We start from the raw sequence: 18,860 nt of genomic DNA, 5'->3' as shown, positions 1-18,860 counted from the left end.
AAACAGTGCTTAGAAGGCATAATACAAGAGTACATGCGATAATTCAGATTCAAAAACCGTTTGTATGAAACCTGCACACAATCTGACCTTTATAAATCCCGATCCACCTGGAAAAGTGCACGAGTTGATTTGCCCCCATTACCCCCCTCCTTTATGTACAAGCCCACATTCAGCCTTGAATGGTCAAAGTGAAGCAGCTCATAACTGAAACTACACACAAAGGGCAAATCAAAAGTCTCCAGCGCTTAAACCTCGTAGAGGGTAGGAAGCACGTAGCTTGTGTTTGCTTCTGCAGGAGGGTTAAAAACCAAAGAAAAATCTGAAATAAATGTTGACCACTTTTGTCGGGGCAAACTCAGTCTGCTTTTTGACTGTGAACTATGAGGATATATACAGTATGCCTAATGATCGTGTTAGAGATGTCTCAACTTCATTTCCAAATTTAAATTATTCACACAATAAATACCTGCAAGGTGTTAAAGATTCAATTCAATTCAATTGAAAAAATGTTATTTGTCTCGGGGGGGCAATTCAAAGGCACACAGAGCAGTCAATAAACGACAGTGCAGCTATAGTAAAAATGTAACCAAAGATAGAAGACATGCTCAGTAATGTTCAGGCACAATGTGTGAAACAGCCGTGGCTGCGCCTCCGTGCATCTTGCAGCTCATCTTTATTAAAACTCAAAATCACACTTGATGATAAATGCATGATGTACTGACTACTCAAAGCACATTAAGATGACACTTCACATTTAAACACTGAGTGCAGAGGATACTACGTAAAGTGCCCAACCACCCAACTCCATTCACGTGCATTCAAACACTGCCGGAGCAGCAGGAGCAATTGGTGGTTCAGTGACACTTTGACATTTGGAGTCAAATGCATGCGTACCTTTCCACACATTGAAATGAACTCTGTCAGCCCTTCAGAGTCTGTGATAAGAGCCGCGTCCTTAGCAACTGTGTGTTTTTATTATCAATGGTTTGTTCTTCCTTAACAGCGGTGATCTAACAAACGATAGCAGATCGTTGAAATTGATAAATGGCCAATCAGAATCTAGTATTTCACACAGCCGCGTAATAATGTATTTTAACTGCATGTTGTGCTTTTTCAGGGTTGAGTTCTTAAGTCAAAGTGTAACAAGATAGCAATTTTGTGTTTGTATTAAAATAACCATAATCATCATACCTATATGTTTAAACCAAGACCTTAGTTTATTCCTCACATGTTACATTTCTTCCCCCAGCAACAGGGGTTTGTGTCTCACTCTGGGGGGTATCTATCTGTGTGTGTGTGTGTGTGTGTGTGTGTGTGTGTGTGTGTGTGTGTGTGTGTGTGTGTGTGTGTGTGTGTGTGTGTGTGTGTTTGTTTTATTTATTTACTGTAGGAATGGGCAGAGGAGCTGTTCAACCTTGCATCCAACCTGTTGGTGCAGAACATGTCAAGAGAAGCCTGCCTGGAGAAAGCGTATGTCATCCGCACACACATAGAAACTAAACACACACACACACACACACACACACACACACACACACACACACAGACAAATGTACATCTACCCTTCGAGAGATAAATATGAAAATCAGTTGGACTTGAACAAAAAAGTGTGTCAGAAGTCACAAGCATCCCATCAGGTATGTGCTGTATTTTACATAAACAGACACGGGAGTCAAAAGCAAACGAGACATCCTCTGCAACACAACATAGAACCAACTGTGATGTTGAACAGGTGCTTCAAGTGTCCGATACACACCGCTACCAGCCCAGTCAGTGTTTACTGAAAAATGCATACACAATATTGTGACACGCATTACTGCACAAAGTATGCAGTGTCATAAACCTTTGCAACACAGATCTGTATGAATACAATGACGCAGCACACACTGGCTCTTCTGCTCTTACACACACTACAAAATATGAGGAGGAAGAAGTTGCTTTTCACAGCTCTGCAAAGCAGCCTTGGGGTCTAAGCTCATGAAGGACAAGAAAAAAAAATATAGATGGGGAAAAAAGAAAGGGATAGATCGTTGGAAACATGTCACGTACCAGAGTCTTTGTATCCAGTCTTTAAGTGCTGTGGGCTTTATTTATCTTGCAGTGAGATAATAACCTTTTCCAGCAGATCACTGAACAGGTCGGGTTGCTGATCTGAACTCGCCGTGGTGTCAAAATGTCAAATGAGGGGTCACCAATTTGTTTTTTCTCTTCGACAAACACCATTACCCCTCATTAGTGCATTAGTGTTTTAGTCCTGGAAGACAGTTTTTGGCATCGATGGCCCTCACGCCACCTCTGATCCTGTGCACTAACTGTGTCTGATGGCTTTCGCCAACACTTTCCTATCGATCTGATCAGAGCCCACACGCTGATCTATGTTCCGCTGCAAGTGTGTGCATGACTGAGTGAAGCTTCTGCAGAGTGATCCTCGATATGAATCTGCCATATTGTATTGAGAGACTGTGTCGAGGCTGTGTTTTGTGACAACTCCCAACTGCCTGGTGTTTATCAGTGAACAGAAGCCATTAAGTCCCACCCCTGAGGAGTCTAATAGACTAATGAGACAATGAAAGTGGCCATCGACCACATTGTACACAGAGAGTTGATAGAAATTGAGCGGGGCAGGTTTGTGGTTAGGCTCACAGTTTTTTGTGCACTATGTACTGACAAATAAGGAGCTTCTTAGTCATGCTTTCACTCCACCATCCCTTTTTCTGCTCCTGGTTCATTCTCATTGATAGCTCTTATGGCTGTGATACATATTTTTTTTTGTGTGTGGGAGAAAAGCAACGGGAAGCAAAACAGAAGCCAGCGTGTCTTCATCAAGCTGCTGAAGTTGAATGCAATTGGGCAGACGCCACATGCACTCACCTTGTGAGTCAATGATGATTCAGTTGTTTTACTTTTTGCATTTCACCCCGCGCCAGAAAGTAAGTGGATTCGCAGGAGTAAGTATGTGAATTACCATAGGTGAAATGGAAACTGACCTCCTTGATTAAGCATTAAGCAGGGAGGGAGCGCGGACACATAAGAGTGGGAAAGAGCGAGACAGAGAAAAGAAAGTGAAACAGAAAGGAGACAGGTGCAAGTAATCTGTTTTTCCCAACTCGTCTTAATGAATAATACAAACTGATGTAGGGCAGCTGAGGGCATCAATAAACACCTGTCTGTTCTCTCCTTTTTTCAGTCCTGAGCCGTACATTTTTCTTTCCTTTTGACAGTCTTCTTCAAAATCAACCTTGTATAGCTTCACTGACGTCAGCTGTTGTCAACTAGCTCTCCCTCTACCAACACTCATTGTCTTTCCCCTCACATTTCCCTCTATGCAAGAAGACCAGACCCTAGACAAAAAAACAAAACAAAAAAAAAACTGTCTGGCCCTGATAACCATTACGGTCATTGGTGAGTTTGCCCGTGGCAGCCAGTCTGCCCGATGAAGTGGACACTGTAATGGATATTAATTATTAGCCAGCAGCTACTTAAAGCCCAGCTAGTAATGATGGCTCCTGTTGCAGTGGAGCTATTTTTAGCTCAGGCTGCGCCGCTTGTGTTGCTGCTGCTGCTGCTGCTGCTGCTGATGCTGCTGATGCTGCATGGCTCTGTGCTGCCAATGCAAGGCTTCCAGGGATTAACCACGATTTGAACCTCTCATGTAAACACAGCCACACAAATATGGTGTGCACAGGGAGCAGAGTGTGGTCCACTGTGAGGAACACAGCATGTAAGAATTGTCATGTGATTTTACACTCTTGCTCAGAGTCAGACATGACAAATAGCTATGGACATGTGCCACAGCCTAATGTATAAACCGAGACACACACACACACACACATACACAGATTACTTTTGGGCAAGTACTGCTGATTGCATGTTGTGTAAATTGTGTGTTCTGTCCAATGCAGATACACTCGGCTGAAGCTGCAGCTCAACCCTGAGGGGCGAATCCCCGTCAAGAAGTAAGTCTCTCTGACTCATCCTCCTCTCCCCTGCCAAATCTCTGCTCTTTTGATCAATGCAATGCTTCCTCTGCCTTTTCTCACTACTATCAGCACATACTGTATACGCCTCAATATGCACATTCTTGCAGTATATGGATGCCTTTTTTTCCACATATTCATATCTATAACCCTACATTTGAATCATCAACAGGCTCCCTATTATTCTTTTCATGAGTCAGCATCATCCTTTCATCACATCATCGTCATTTCCTCAGTCGGTAAAGAGCCCTCCCCTATTGATTTGTCCTCATTTGTCTCTGGAATAACTTCAGCCCATATTCTTCCAGAGTGAGATGTTTTGGACAATTTCCTGTTGTGTTTTTCAGGTTTGTAACTCTTTGCGTCACTTCTACGGGAGTTTTTCATCATCTCATTGAAAACCCAACTCTCTCTGCCGCCATCAGTCAAGTTGAGCTTTCATGTAGTGAGCAGTGAACTCCTGCGATAACCTCCCCTCAGAGTCTCGGAGGGAAAAGCCTGCGGGTGTCAACACAGAGAGGCAGAGAGACGCTTCTCGCCGTTTAGGGAATTAACCTCCTAGCTGGAAGGACATGTCAGCTTGACTAATGTCAGCTTGACTTTGCTCTCCCACTGAGCATACAGTACACGCTCATGGATCTGCACAGGCATACCTCTGCATGTAATTAAAACAGGCTACTGCCGGCGGAAACAGACCTAAACAGCCGGGGGTAGTTGTTACAACACTGGAGTTCATCGCAGTAAATCTTATTTATTGTCTATATACGCTGGAATAAAACAGAGGCCTATAGCTCTTCCAAACACAAGCACTGCTTCTAATAAGGCTACGGTAACTAATGAGGCAGGCCTGTTATTAATAGTGCTGAGTGAAAATATCCAAAAAACTGATGAATATCTATAAAATACAGTGTCCACAAAGCTGCAGTAACCAGGCTGTGTAGATCTTTACTGATACAAACATGCTTTTAGATGCCTCCTTGTAAAGGAACTCGTCGTGTGATCACTGGAAGCTACTTTATCTGGAAGTCTTTTTTTTATCTGACTAAGGAGTCGAGCTTTGCAACTGGTGAGGCGGGATTTGTAGAGCCACAACTAGTGTGTAAGAATCCGTGATATGATAATGATGATGGTAATGGAAAAGATCATTGTAATGGTAATGACTATGGTAATGATAATGATGAGAAGAAATGAAACGCCAATAAAACGTAATGCTCTCGTCTTTGCCAACAGTTGTGTTCAGTTTGTCTCCATAAAGGATCACAAACATTACCACTTTGTTTACGTCCGTGATGGTGTTTCCATCTGGAGTTCAGGCAGTTTTAACAACGGTATTCAATTGTTATTTTTTTTAATTGTATGAATATATTTACTTAGATAGAAATGGTAATGAGGTTAATAAAACTTCATATTCTGTAAACAAAGCTTTCTAGAGCTACAATCATTTTAATTATCATGCTCTTCTATACAAGTAGCCAATGGCCTTGTGGTTAGTTGTGCTTCATATACGGAGACTGTAGTCTTTAAAGTGGGCAGCCCGGGTTCAAGTCCAGCCTATGGCTCCTCTCCCGCATGTCAGTCCCCACTGTTTCTTACTCTATCCACCATTCTGTCAACTAAATCAATCCAAGGCAAAAAGCCTCAAAATCCATCCATCCGCTATCTTCACTGCATTTCCAGTTTAGGGTCGCGGGCGGGTTAGTCAAAACAGGGCTGAAATATTTACACCAAAAACCAGCCACACTCACATTCACACCTATGGACAAGTTAGACTCACCAAGTGACCTAACGAGCATGTCTTTGGTCTGTGGGCGGAAGCTAAAGTAGCTAGATTGAACCCATGCATGCACGGTGGAGAACAGAGGCCCCTGACCAAGGAGGATTTGAACCAGGAACCTTCTCACTAAGAGGAAACGGCGCTAACCACTGCACCATCATCCAGCCAAAAAGCCCCAAAATAAATCTGAAAAATTCAATAAAAGATAAGGAGTTTCGAGTAAAGTTGACTATAACCTTCATGAATATTACATTTATTGCAAGGCCATCATATTACACTGGATTAGTTTTACATCTCTCTCTCTCTCTCGCTCTCTCTCTCATATTTTATGCTGAATTTATTACACTTTCATTTTTCATCTTGGCATTTTCTTTGGCTCATTTGTTGTCTTTTAATTCCCCAGTTGTTTGTGGTTGCTTTCCTTTGCAACAAACATTCATTCACTGTCCTTATTTTCACTGTTTGCTTCTGCTGGAGCAGAACGTTCTCACAGGATTTCCTTAATAAGTATCAATTAAAAGCTGTGATAAATTCATCACTTTGACACATAAGATCAGAGTGAAAAGTCCTCGGTCTGTGCGGCGTTTGCTGTGATTACTCAGAAGCATGTGTGTGTGTTTTTTGTGTCCCACAGTATCTTCAGGGTGTTCTCAGCAGACAGGAAGCGAGTGGAGACGGCCCTGGAAAACTGTAACCTCCCTTCTGGCAGAGTGAGAATACTCAAATGTTACTGTCTCCTCATTTTTCCCCTTTCTCTGAACCTGCTCCTCTCTCTGTCTTTCAAGTCTCCAAGCTCTTTCATCTTCTCTATCCTTCCGTCCATATTTCCTCTGCCAATCTGCTCATTCTGTATTCTCCTGATTGCTGCTTTCCTCATTTGTTTGCTGTCTTATTTTCTGGATTTCTGCTTGACTTGTCTCTCAGACCTGGTTTACCCTCCGTACTAATGAAACAAACAGACCCAGCGGGAGCAATAGAGATGACAAAAGTGGTTTTATCTGCATCTCAGTCAGATACCAACAGAGAGAGAAGCTGCTCCCTCATGCATAGCGTTGTAAACAGTCCCAGAACACAGCAAACAATCTCTGTATTCCAGCGGTAGTGAGCAATTTGCATGTTTAGACGAAAAGAAAAAAAAATCAGTTTCGTGTAGTCCTTAACACATGCTGCAACCTATGCATTTACAGCAGGGGCACACAAAAAATTGCAGTGCTAATGAACGGCTTCTGAATAGAATCAGTGTAAACACATTAATACATGGAACTACAAACAGTCCCACACAGACACAAGCTATACATAATTAGCGCAGAGAGAGAGAGGAGGTAGGAAGCTGTAGCTGTGTGAAGGTCTGGTGGGATTTGCTGTTATTCCAAGGCGCAGGTAATTACAGTTAAATGAGTGCTGTTAATCCCTCAAACACACACAATCAAAGGCAAACGTACACACACTACACAGCTCACAGCAAGAGCTTTAAAGCATGACTCATTGAGTTTCAGCAGGGCTCGACCTGTTTGCCCCTTCTTGGTGCATCCTCTCTCGTCTGCCTCTTTTACGCTCCTTTAAAAACTCTTTGGTTCTGCTCTGTTTATTGCAGGCGCAATGTGATGATACTCCGCTGAGTGCTCTTTGTCTTTATCAGACCTGTGTGGGTCTGATAGCTTTAGAAAGACCATGACTATTGTCTTCGCTTTAGGCCGAAGTGCAAATTTCAAGTAGTCATCTTTTGTGACAAATGCTGCGTTCCAGTTGAACTCCGAAGTGGGAAATTCCGAGTTCCCAGTCGTAATTGTGAACTGGTACATGGGCATGTCCAGGACAAAATCTGTAGAGAGATAAGAAACCTTGCGTTGTCCATTGGTGTCACCAAAATACGCACAGAGGGAAAGACACTCACAGGAGCGTTAGAAGTCATTGGGCTTCATTATAGAATCGCCTGTCGGAACAGATTTGTTCTGAAGCGAGTGTGTTTATGAGTCATGTACTGATGGTCTGCTTTTGTCTGAAGAGAAAAGCGTCTGGCAAAGACATCTTCATGGCACATGCACGTTGTAATTCCACATTATATAAATAACATTTTCTGTACTCTTGTGAATGAGCAGATAAAAACAGTCCCAACTTGTGCAGCTAAATAGTTTGCTGAATCCAACCAAGATCTCTGAAATACAAGCCTCTAAAAAATTAGATAAAAATATGACACTGTTTCACCCAAGGTTGACATGACTGTACGTACAAGTTGTGAAGTTCCTGCTCCCACACACGACGCCAAAAATAGAACTGAATATACGTACAGTATGCACTCATATGCATGTGACGCTGTTTCTGTTTCAGAACGACTCCATTCCCGAGGAAGACTTCACTCCAGAGGTGTACAATATGTTCCTGAGCAACATCTGCCCACGATCCGAGTTGGACCACATCTTCTCTGATGTGTAAGAAATATGTTTATTTGCCTTTTCAAAAAGTTATTAATCTCGCAGCTTTCAAAGAATATAATGACTCTCAATTTAAGTGTAAAATAAACTAGAGGGATTGTCTTATTAACATGGGTAAGCAGGATTAAGCCACCTTCTTCAAATGCATTGGAGATGTCATTAGCAGTTTATCACTACAGGATGCAATGTTTTATTGGTCCTGGTTGTGACTCCTTGTGCCTGGCACTGTGGCCTCCTCGTGCTGCTAAAGCTGCCTTGCCCCTTTGGCCCAAAGGGACTCAGACCGTCAGCCTGAGGCAGCGTGCCAGCCACAACCAGGGCCACTCAAAGTCATAGATTTTAATCACACTTAAGTGAGACGGCATGAGAGCCAGAAGGATATGGAGATGATAATTTAGTGGAGCAGGCTTTGGTATGAAAGGCGTTTTAATCAAATCTCATAATTTACTCAACACAACATTGAATCCTCAGCCCCTCTGCGGTTCTGTTGCTTTCCCGCTCCACATCTCTTTAATTACCACCTCTCCCTTCTATCACCGTCTCCTCGTTTTCTTTTCTCATATCTGTGTTTTCACATCTCTTTTAATGCACTCCCTTGTTTGCTTCACTTTCCCCTTGTTTCATGTTTGCCTACATGACCCTCTGGTTTTGTCGTCTTAGGGGGGCCAAGAGTCGTCCATTCCTCACTGTTGAGCAGATGACAGAGTTCATTAATGTGAAACAGCGAGACCCTCGTCTGAATGAGATACTCTACCCTCCGCTCAAACCAGAACAGGTCCAGTTGCTGGTGGACAAATATGAACCCAATGAATCATTGGCACAGAAAGGTCAGTGGCTCAAATGTCTGTCAGTGCAAATAAGATGATAATATTTTGCACCACATCAACAGACATTAGACATGATGCACACCTACTTCTTCCTCAACAACTAAAGCATCCATGTTGCAAAGGTTTTGGCATCATAAACAAACAAAAACATTTTTTTCCCCAAGACGAGCAACATCTCCCAACCCTTTAAAGTCCCCCTTATCCTCTTCCCAGCCCCCCTCCCCAACCAATACATTTGACAGGGGTGTTGCCATAGAAACACTCAGAAAGTGAGGGGACATAGTGGGGTGCCAAGGAACGGAATGTTAAAAGTCCGGATAACATAGACACACACACACACACACACACACGCACACACACACACACACACACACACACACACACACACAAAAGACACCACCATGAAATGTGTCATCCATTGAAAACACTGGTGAACTTGACGGAGAATCTTCTCTGTCGTTTCTTTTCATGACTAAGAGTGCGAGAGAGTGAAGGAGTGAACTTTTTTGAATCTGTAGAAAACAAAATGTGAATTTCGATGAATATGCAAAGACTGTTTGGATGTCCTTAATTTGTTTTATTCCTGTTTGATAATATGGCAACAAATCTTCCTAAATTTGAATATTTTGCAAAAACAAGAACATATGGCCTCGATTAAAAACAAACATCTGATCCAAATTGTGTGCATATTTTTAATATGTGGATAATTATGGTGGAATTATTGTTGAACCTTTAAACCACAGCTAAAACTTTTGACAAATCATAGGTATCTAAAGAAAATATTGATACTGTTATTACATCACTTAGCCTGATTTAAAAAAAAACAGTAGCCAGGTAGCCTAGCTTAGCACAGAAAGGAAATCAGAGGAATTAGCTAACATGGCCCTGCCAAAGGATAACTCAACCTGCCAATCAGCTCACGTACAGCTCTCTAAGTGGTTTGGCAAGCAGAAGGGTATCTGTATTTGTTGTCTTTGCAGTGTTTTTCTATTCTGCATTTTTGTTGTGTCTCTAAAATTGCATTCTGTGTCTTGGCCTACACATTTGCTCATGTGTAAATCCATTTGTATGTAATGACCTTTGTATTGTACCTTTTAAACCAAACAGGGATAAAGAGAATAACCATTCACATCATCATACAACTGCAAGTTAGATGAAATACAATAAAAAAAAAAATCTTGTGGTATCGTATTAGAGCTTCAGGAGTGGCTCAGAATAATTTATGAACAGCCAAGATGGATGAGCGAAGAGGAGCCAACGCTCCTGGACATGTTGTGCTTTCATGTTGTCAAAAACTGGAGTACATCCCACCTCAGATATCAGGCATCAGGGTTGGTGAAAGTGCCAATTCAAATTTTATCCCAGCTGGAAAGCCTGTTATGCAATGTGCCAAAATGGGTGACTTACTTTACACCATGTTGTGTCTGCTTTAAAGCAAATTACTGGGTGTCTTTTTTTTATTATTATTATTTTTTTTATTATGTAACATAAAGCAATTTGGAAAAACATCACACAAGGTGGAAAATGTAGCCTTGCTCTTAATTTGAAATCACTCAGTGTCAGATAATTTCCTCATTTATGACCTAAAGCACCAAAACTGTCATCAAGGCAGTATTCAGTTAGATGATAACACAGATTTATCTGTAGTTTTCCAATCAGTGCTACATCTGAGTTTAATAACATAGTCAGCCACATGATTTTAAAATGTTTGTACTCTGCTGCAACAATGATCGATGCCAATCGGCCAAATAGTCTATGGTGAGATTACAAACCTGTGTACGACTGTAGTGCGAGAACCTTTACTTTACTGCTGATGACAAGTTTATTTTATTTGTTTTGATTGGAAGATCAAAGTAATTTTCTTGGGGCTCTTAATAAGTAGATATTTTGTTTAACAATTAAAACATGCAAATCCTTATCCGGAAGAGGTTGTTTATGTAAAAACCTGTTTAGTGCATCATTAATATGCCAATCACATTAGCGGCTTTTTATATCTGATCACACAGAAACTAAATTGCCCTCAAATAACTCAAACAAAGCACCAGTGTCACTTTAATTAACTCTCCTGAGCAAAGTACCATTTTCAAACGTGAAACAAAATTAATCACGGGTGACTAAATTAGACCAAATGACTCCTTTAAACCATTTTTAAGTATCCAATTTGACCGCCCGGTGTTTGTCTCTGATCACAGCGATGTGCTAGCACCACGATGTTGTGGTTTCATCCTGTCCCAGGCTCTCTGGACAAGTGCCCTTCTCTGTCCCAGTGACAGATTTCCCCATGTGAAGTATTTATCTAGCCCAGAGGAAGTGCAGCCATCTGCTCTGCAAAAGAGTCCAGGGCTTCACATGCTACCTTCACACACAGAGTCACGCACATAAACACACTTTTACCACTTTTAAGGAGACTCTAAAATGCAAAAAGAAATATGCTTGGGAAACAGGAACTTAAAAAGCACCATGTTGATGTATGCACAAATTAGGAATGAGGAAAACCCCTTTATTGGACATAGTGGATTGGATGCCTTAGATCTGCCTCAAATATATTGTTTAGATGAGGTAAAAAAGAACTTGAAAATGTATATTTTCACTGAACTGTGTCAGCTGCTCATTCTCTTTGCTCTACTGTTGTGACTTCCACCTTGGATTATTTGAATATTGTACTGTTCTTTCATCTCTTTTTTCAGTGCTCTGTCATTGTCTTTGACTGCAATAGTCAGTGCTCAAATGTTCTGACACTCACTGAATACAGATGAATAAAATGCTAAATGAAACAAGACACTAAAAGTCTCCTTCAACCAGACTGGATAGCATCGTATCATTGCATATTCATCTTCTGTGATTGCATTGAGAAAGCTCTTAGCCAGGTTGTCTTCCACACCCACTTACAGGTTGTCATTAAATTCTGAATTAATTTACACTGCAGCTCTCTCTCAGCTCAACAGAGTCCCTGATGTGGACAAAAGCCAAAGTTTTTTAATTTAACTTCCTCTCAGATCAAACTTCACCTTTAGAATTACACCTGTATGTTCTCACTCGAGTACACCACTACTCCCAGTCACGTTAACACCGTCACTCCTACAACTGACCTACAAATGTCTATGGAACAGGTGAAAATCTGCAGCTCTGCCTATAAGGGGTACAGAGGTTAGACCTGAGCCTTACAAAGGGACGTCCTGGCAGTCAGCAGAGAGAAAGATGCTGAGAGCGACTGAGCTCTCATGTCACATACAGCAGCCATCGTTAATTAGTCCAACAACTCTGCACAGGGCGGCGCCGCATTAATTAGCATAAAGTGGCCGGAGGGACCTGCTGCACCCATCAAGCTTGCATCATTTAGCATATTTAGCATAACATTGAGTAAATGTCTGTGGGTGGAGGAGATTGCTACTGCTATGTTTTTCGCTTCAAGCGCTTGCTTTGTGTTATTAAACCCATGCAGGTGTGGAGAGTGTATGGTAATGTACGGAGATTTTGGGAATGATGGGAGCGTTGCTTCTGCTCCTTATGACTTATTTATTAGACATTATTTACTTCCTTGAGCATGCACAGTGCTGACATGAGCTCAGAGATGAATAAAAAGGCAAAGCTTAACATGACTGACCTTGACAGGCAATCAAAACTGGGGGAAAACAGCGTCAAGGGCAGATCAGCCCTTTTCCAGATCATTGTATGAACCTCTCAGGCAGAGAAATGCTAAGCAGAAGCTTGGGGAGCCTGAAATGGTCAAAATCTCTTTGGTGTCAGATTGCTTGTAAAACAGGGGCAGGGATTTTTTTTTTATATTGATGCAATTAAAGATTTATAAAAAATTAAAAAAAATAATCCTTAAGAGTATGCAACTTTAGGAATTGCAAAATTTAATTTCAGAAGCACTGAGGCTTAGGTTTTAAGGATTAACCACAAAGGCTTTAGGCAAAAGGCATATTAGTGTTTGAGCTTAATAAAAATACTGATGTAATCTAAGTGTCAATAATTGATAATAAACAGTTCTTCACACCAGCAGTATGTATTCGATTCACAGCGTGTACCATAGAGCGCAAATATTAATGGATAAAGCCTTAGCGACATCAGCTTTCTGTTACTGCAGTGGCTCCAGAGGCTCGTCGGCAGCAACCGCCATGCTGGAAATCCTGTCTCTGCCTGACTTTCAGTTAAAGTAACGACAGGCTGAGTGTTGAGCTGAGCCGGGTTTTAAGCCTCTTGACAAACTGTGACATCCAACCCATCTGTCAATCATGTCACGCCTAACTATGGTTTACACATATTGTTCATAAAATCCAAATGTAGCCATTTTTTTAAATTCACCATGCGCACAGTGTGTGCCCATGACGACATGATCAGACCAATGTCAGGTTTTTTACCAGGCTGTAAACATGTTTATTTCTGCTGTAAAAACAGATTTTTTTGGCTGTGATATGTTTGTGACTTCCGGGGCTCCTGGCCAGCTCTGTGCACAGTCATCAAGCGAACCCTTAATAATCTGCAAGATTTTCCACTTCCACATATGAGAGAGAGAGAGAGAGAGAGAGAGAGAGAGAGAGAGAGAGAGAGAGAGACTTCCTTCATCCTTATGAAGAGAAACATTGTCAGCGCTGTATGCAAAGCACTCTGTTTTGTTGTATGTATGTTTTTCAACTCAGTGAAAAGTTTAAACCAATAATGTGTCTATAAATTTGATTTACTTTTATTATTTGGTTTTTCAACCCCCAGCCCATGAATTTCTGTTTTTTTTAGCTAAGGTTAAGGCTATATCATTTTCTCAAACAGCTGTGTACTTAAGTTACAAATGCTTCTCTGTGTTTCTGTCTATTTCCTGGTGAAGACATGTACATTTAATGTGTTAGTGAGTACCTGTTGAAGCAGGATATGTTTGTGATATATTGAAAATACACTACATATCATTGACGTGTTTGCAGTTTGGACTCACACAACAATGAAGATTGATTGCCTAAAATGATGATTGTAGGTTTTATCAGGCTAGTCTGGCAAATTGTTACAATTGGTCTTTCCATTAGGTCTTGTCATTCATTTAACTCCTTGCGCACAGAGTTCGGGTTCTTGTCTTTCAAATGTATCATCAGATAAACATTCCTGTGTGCTGTCCTGTGTTTGTGCAGGTCAAATCTCAGTGGAAGGCTTCGCCAGGTATCTGAGCGGGGAGGAGAACAGCATCATCCCACCTGAGAAGCTCGACCAGAGCGAGGACATGACCTTTCCCCTCTCCCACTATTTCATTAACTCCTCACACAACACATACCTCACAGGTACACACACACACACACACACACACACACACTCTTCAGGTACAAAATAAGAGAATGTTTAGACTGTCTGCAAACACACTCAGCTCCTTTTAACTCCAGGCTGATCCTCTTCTCTTCCACACATGAACACTTTACTTATTTATTCTGAAATATAATTATGGTTTCACAAGTGAACACACCCGACTTTATACCTCGCAGGTCAGTCAATCAAAAGCACCGCTGCATTCGAGTCCTTGTCTCTGGCGCTACCTCTCTAGAGGTTATCCAATCAGCTCATGACATGAGTCTCGATTCATTGATATTCATGAGTTAAATATTTCTTTAGACTGGTAGTTCCAGTAACTGGCTCCTGGCGGTGAACAAGCATGGCAGGCACAATACAGAGGCCATTTTCTCTTCAATGGATATTAAAATTCATCTATTCAAATCTGTACTTGGAGGAACTGGAGAGCGTTGAATCTTTAAAGTGGATCAAATTTCTCCAGCCATGAAAAAAATTGAATTTTTGTAATAGGCCGGTCACGCAGCTTAGAATGAAGGAATAAGGAAAACAAACAATCGTATGGTGATTCTTTTCTCCCGAGCACTGTTTTCCTTTCATGTGTTTTCATAGTGACACATCAGGATTATATTGTAGGCAACAAGGGAAGTGAAAACATGTGTGTCCTTGCGGAATTTACGTCTACCACTGAAAAAGATCAACAAGATCATTAGACTGACATTCATTAATGTAGAGGTACTTCGTCCTATTCACCCATGTTACATTAAAGCAAGTCTTTCTCTCATTAAGTAAAAAGAAAGTGTGTGGGAGAGGTAGGCCATTTAAGAGGGAGAAGAAAAAAAGAGTGAGAGGACAAATCATTAGAAAAGTGATGGAAAAAAGGCGGATATTAATGATGCCAACAGAAGTGAGAGCACAGATCTGCTTCTCACTTTGACACAGTCCCTAACATGTTGCACAAAAGCATGCAGCTAATGTGAAGGGATAATTGCTTTGCTAATGGTGACAGGGTGATGAGACGTTGCCAGCTCCAGATAACGTGGCTTATATTGTTCGTAGCGCGTGCTGTCAACTAATGCTGTAAATGGGCTCTTGAAAAGTGGGAGGACGTGGTTTTATAGACATCCTGTTCCTTTTGGGATCAATAGAAAAGTAACCTGAAGGGTTGTTTATGGTTTGTGTGTTTGTGTTTGTGTGTATGTGCTGTGTGCAGCCGGCCAGCTGGCTGGGAACTCTTCAGTGGAGATGTACAAGCAGGTTCTCCTGTCGGGGTGCCGCTGCATTGAACTGGATTGCTGGAAAGGTCGCACCACAGAAGAAGAGCCTGTCATCACTCACGGCTTCACCATGACAACTGAAATCTCCTTCAAGGTAACAAAAGGGGAGCAGAGGGCTTAAGATGTAGAAGAGGGGCTGATTGGAGGGCTGAAGCGTCTTTCAGTTTAGACAACATTTAATGTCTTTGTCTGCAGACACACAGGCGGGAGGGCTCGGGGAGATGATGTAAACATGTTATTATGTTTCAGTGGATCAAACACTGATTCAATTTTGGTTTGGCTAAAAGCCACAGTATTCTTTGGTTACGTACTTAAATATTGAAGTTGGTTTCTTTTCCTCTCATCCAGTTCTTTCCATTTTATTCGTTCTTGTAGTTCAGTCTTCTAAATAGATGTGTTTCCAAAAATATAGACTCTATATCTTTGGGTTCATCTCCAGTAACCATATATGAAATAAGTGACTACCTTTGGCATCCAACGTTTCTTTGATTTACTTCAGAATGACTTTAATATACCTAACGTACCGTACATCCTTTCAAATTAAAAATGCTGTATTGCTATGTAGATGTGTACAAATATTAAAATCAAATATTAATTGAGCAGTGACTGCAAAACAACTTTGGTTTGCAAGAATGACATTTAAAGAAGCAAAGGAATGTTAGCTTGCATTTAGGTTTGGTTAAACAAAAGTATTGACAGCAAACTTCATGAACATCTGCATATTCAAACACATCTTGCACTCAAACAGATTATTTCAGGCAAACATAGAGAGAAGCTTAGTCCAGAAGCTCCAAAGCTCATGACTCCATTATTATAACTTTGAGTATTGATTGAGGTTTTGAAATAGAAACCTTTATTGTTGTTTTTGGTAACAGTTGGTGTGGTTTACGACAACTGGTTTAGGTTTAAAGTAGCAGCAAACACTTTTTTTTTACCTACAAAAAAAGAACGAGGTATGAATTTGTCTTTGAACAACCAGTCCAACAACTAAATATAAGCACAGTGAGCTCTGAGCAGCACAACAATCTCCCAATAAGAAAGTATAGACCTATTTAAAAGGGCATTTAGTTGGGAATAAAAACAAATTACTGAAAAATACTACTATTGTCAGACTGAAGAAAATGCGGACAAGCTCATTTGTGTGAGATGTAATAGAAATAATAATTTTTAAAAAAGTAGGGGAATCATAATGGGCAAGGACGTGATAAAAAAAAAACCTAAACTGAAGGACTGATGGGCACTCAATTGAAGATGAAAAGAAAGAAAGAAAAAATGCATCAGAGGAGGAGGAGGAAGGGGTGAGAATCTGAGGGCTCAGTAAGTGTCAGGTGAAAGAGTAAGGGAGAGGCGGGTGGACTGATTGATGGAGGAAATTTAGCTCTAATGAGAGAAACAAAAGAAGAAGAACAAGCTTAATGGAATTGGTGTGAGTGAAATACAGAAAGAGGAGCGCTGTGAAGGAGAGGGTGTTAGAGTGCTTTAGATGGAGAGGGTTGAGTAACACAGTTACAAACGTTTTTTTGTTTAGTTTTTTTATTGGAGCAAATACAAATGAAAGCATTAGCTGAACTGACATGGTTGGTAATGATGGTGTAATTGACTTAAACGCCCAGTGGCTTAAAGATCCAATATCAGATGTTTAACCGTCTTTACTGGACTGCTCTGACATCGTTTTATTTCTTGACTCCAATTTCTGATCAGGAGCTTTGCAGCACATGAATGACTGTGCACAGAGCAGGATAATATGCTCTGACAGGATTTTATTTCACATTATTCAGCAGAAATTCAGAACAAACCATAATGTCATGCAGCCTCCACATTCGGAGAAAGGCAGAGTACAGTTATATTTTTCTGCACCTAAAAGACTCTCTTTCCAGCTTCTCACTCTTGCTTTCTCCTACATTTTTTTATTTCCAAATTTATGCTTGTTCTCTGGGCAAACTCGCAGGCAGTCTGGGAAATGTAGGAAATTTCCATCAAGGTGAATGTATGCAATGCTGGCTGCCATACGAGCGCCGAGCATTTCAAAACTCTTTATTTTCTTGTGACTGCACAGTGCATAACCAAATCAACCAGTCGTGTAATTTATTGTTTCAAACATCCATTTCGTTACTCAACTAATATCAATATTCCTTCCTAGGTGGGTGCATTCAACCTACGATTTGTAGGCATGGCTTGAATTGTGTTTCTCCTCCGTTTGCGTTTGTAGGAGGTGATCGAAGCTATAGCAGAGTGTGCCTTTAAGACCTCACCATTCCCTATCCTCCTGTCCTTTGAGAACCACGTGGACTCGTGAGTCGGCAGATCATTTTAAGTCCATACAGTGTGATTGTCCACCTTATTGATCAGTCCAATGAGCCATTTATGTCACTATTATTATTTTTTCAGTCGTGTGAAAATCTGACTACTTTTACAGAGACAGTTCTAATTTGGTTGTTTTCTTTTTTGCATGTGTATGTGACGCCTCGCAGACCAAAACAGCAGGCGAAGATGGCAGAGTACTGCCGGTCAATATTTGGAGACGCATTACTGACAGAACCTCTGGAGAAATATCCTGTGAGTACATAAGGATGCTCAAACACGCACACTTGTGCAGTCTCGCTCTCTTTAACACACACACACACACACACACACACACACTTATATGGCCAACTGCAGGGGCTTGAGCAGATATTATCGCACAGATGGGTGCACCAAGGAAGTGTCCTTGAACACTGCTGCCCAGCATGCCACTCATACAGAAACTTACATTCATGAGGCAAAAAGCCGTACTGAAATGCTCACTCACATGTACTTACACATGTATACTCCCTCTTTTGTTGGCACACAACAATTTCTCTGCATTTATGTCCCATTTCTATCCCAGCCCCTCCATCTGTCACACGCACAGCACCATATCGACATGCCCTCTAGCACCTGGCAAAATGTGTTGTCACAGTTTTTCCTCTTTCTGTCACTCCAGGCACGCTCCTTAATGTCCTCAAACACTTAATCTCTCTCCCTCTCCTGAGTAGTTTTCGTGCTCATTTTAAGTCACACACACTGTACATACCTGTTGCAATGTATTCCGAGGACGTCAACTTTTATAGATTCATCCTACACTCATGTCCATTCCCCTGAATCACCTCGCTGTTACCGTGGGAGAAAGTGCAAACGGCAGCCGTGTGAGATTAAACAGATGTGTTCTTGCGGCGTAATCTAAACTCAGCTTTTTCTTGGCCGCCCTTTATCTGTCTTCCTCTGTTGCCATGGCTACAAGTCAAAAGCTTGCATTGTTTCTTTGTACCCGGACTCTTTTTTTTTTT

At 41.3% G+C, this 18,860-nt stretch overlaps 1 protein-coding gene across 4 annotated transcripts in view; it reads left to right on the top strand.

Annotated features, from left to right (window-relative positions):
- plcb1l (phospholipase C beta 1-like) overlaps positions 1–18,860 on the top strand; it is a 114,208-nt gene that overhangs the window by 64,954 nt on the left and 30,394 nt on the right. For all 4 annotated transcript variants that reach the window (XR_013781414.1, XM_079370574.1, XM_079370573.1 and 1 more), the window contains exons 5-13: positions 1,391–1,470; positions 3,903–3,956; positions 6,386–6,461; positions 8,080–8,180; positions 8,844–9,010; positions 14,131–14,277; positions 15,492–15,649; positions 17,765–17,847; positions 18,027–18,111. Coding sequence is in view for 3 of the 4 variants with exons in the window: in XM_079370574.1 (XP_079226700.1) it covers positions 1,391–1,470; positions 3,903–3,956; positions 6,386–6,461; positions 8,080–8,180; positions 8,844–9,010; positions 14,131–14,277; positions 15,492–15,649; positions 17,765–17,847; positions 18,027–18,111 (951 nt within the window). In the remaining variant the exon portion in view is untranslated. The remainder of the gene's footprint in view (positions 1–1,390; positions 1,471–3,902; positions 3,957–6,385; positions 6,462–8,079; positions 8,181–8,843; positions 9,011–14,130; positions 14,278–15,491; positions 15,650–17,764; positions 17,848–18,026; positions 18,112–18,860) is intronic.

This window comes from Symphodus melops (assembly GCF_947650265.1).
Source record: "Symphodus melops genome assembly, chromosome: 1".
Classification (NCBI taxonomy): Eukaryota; Metazoa; Chordata; class Actinopteri; order Labriformes; family Labridae; genus Symphodus; species Symphodus melops.
This window is presented reverse-complemented; position numbering and strand designations above follow the sequence as displayed.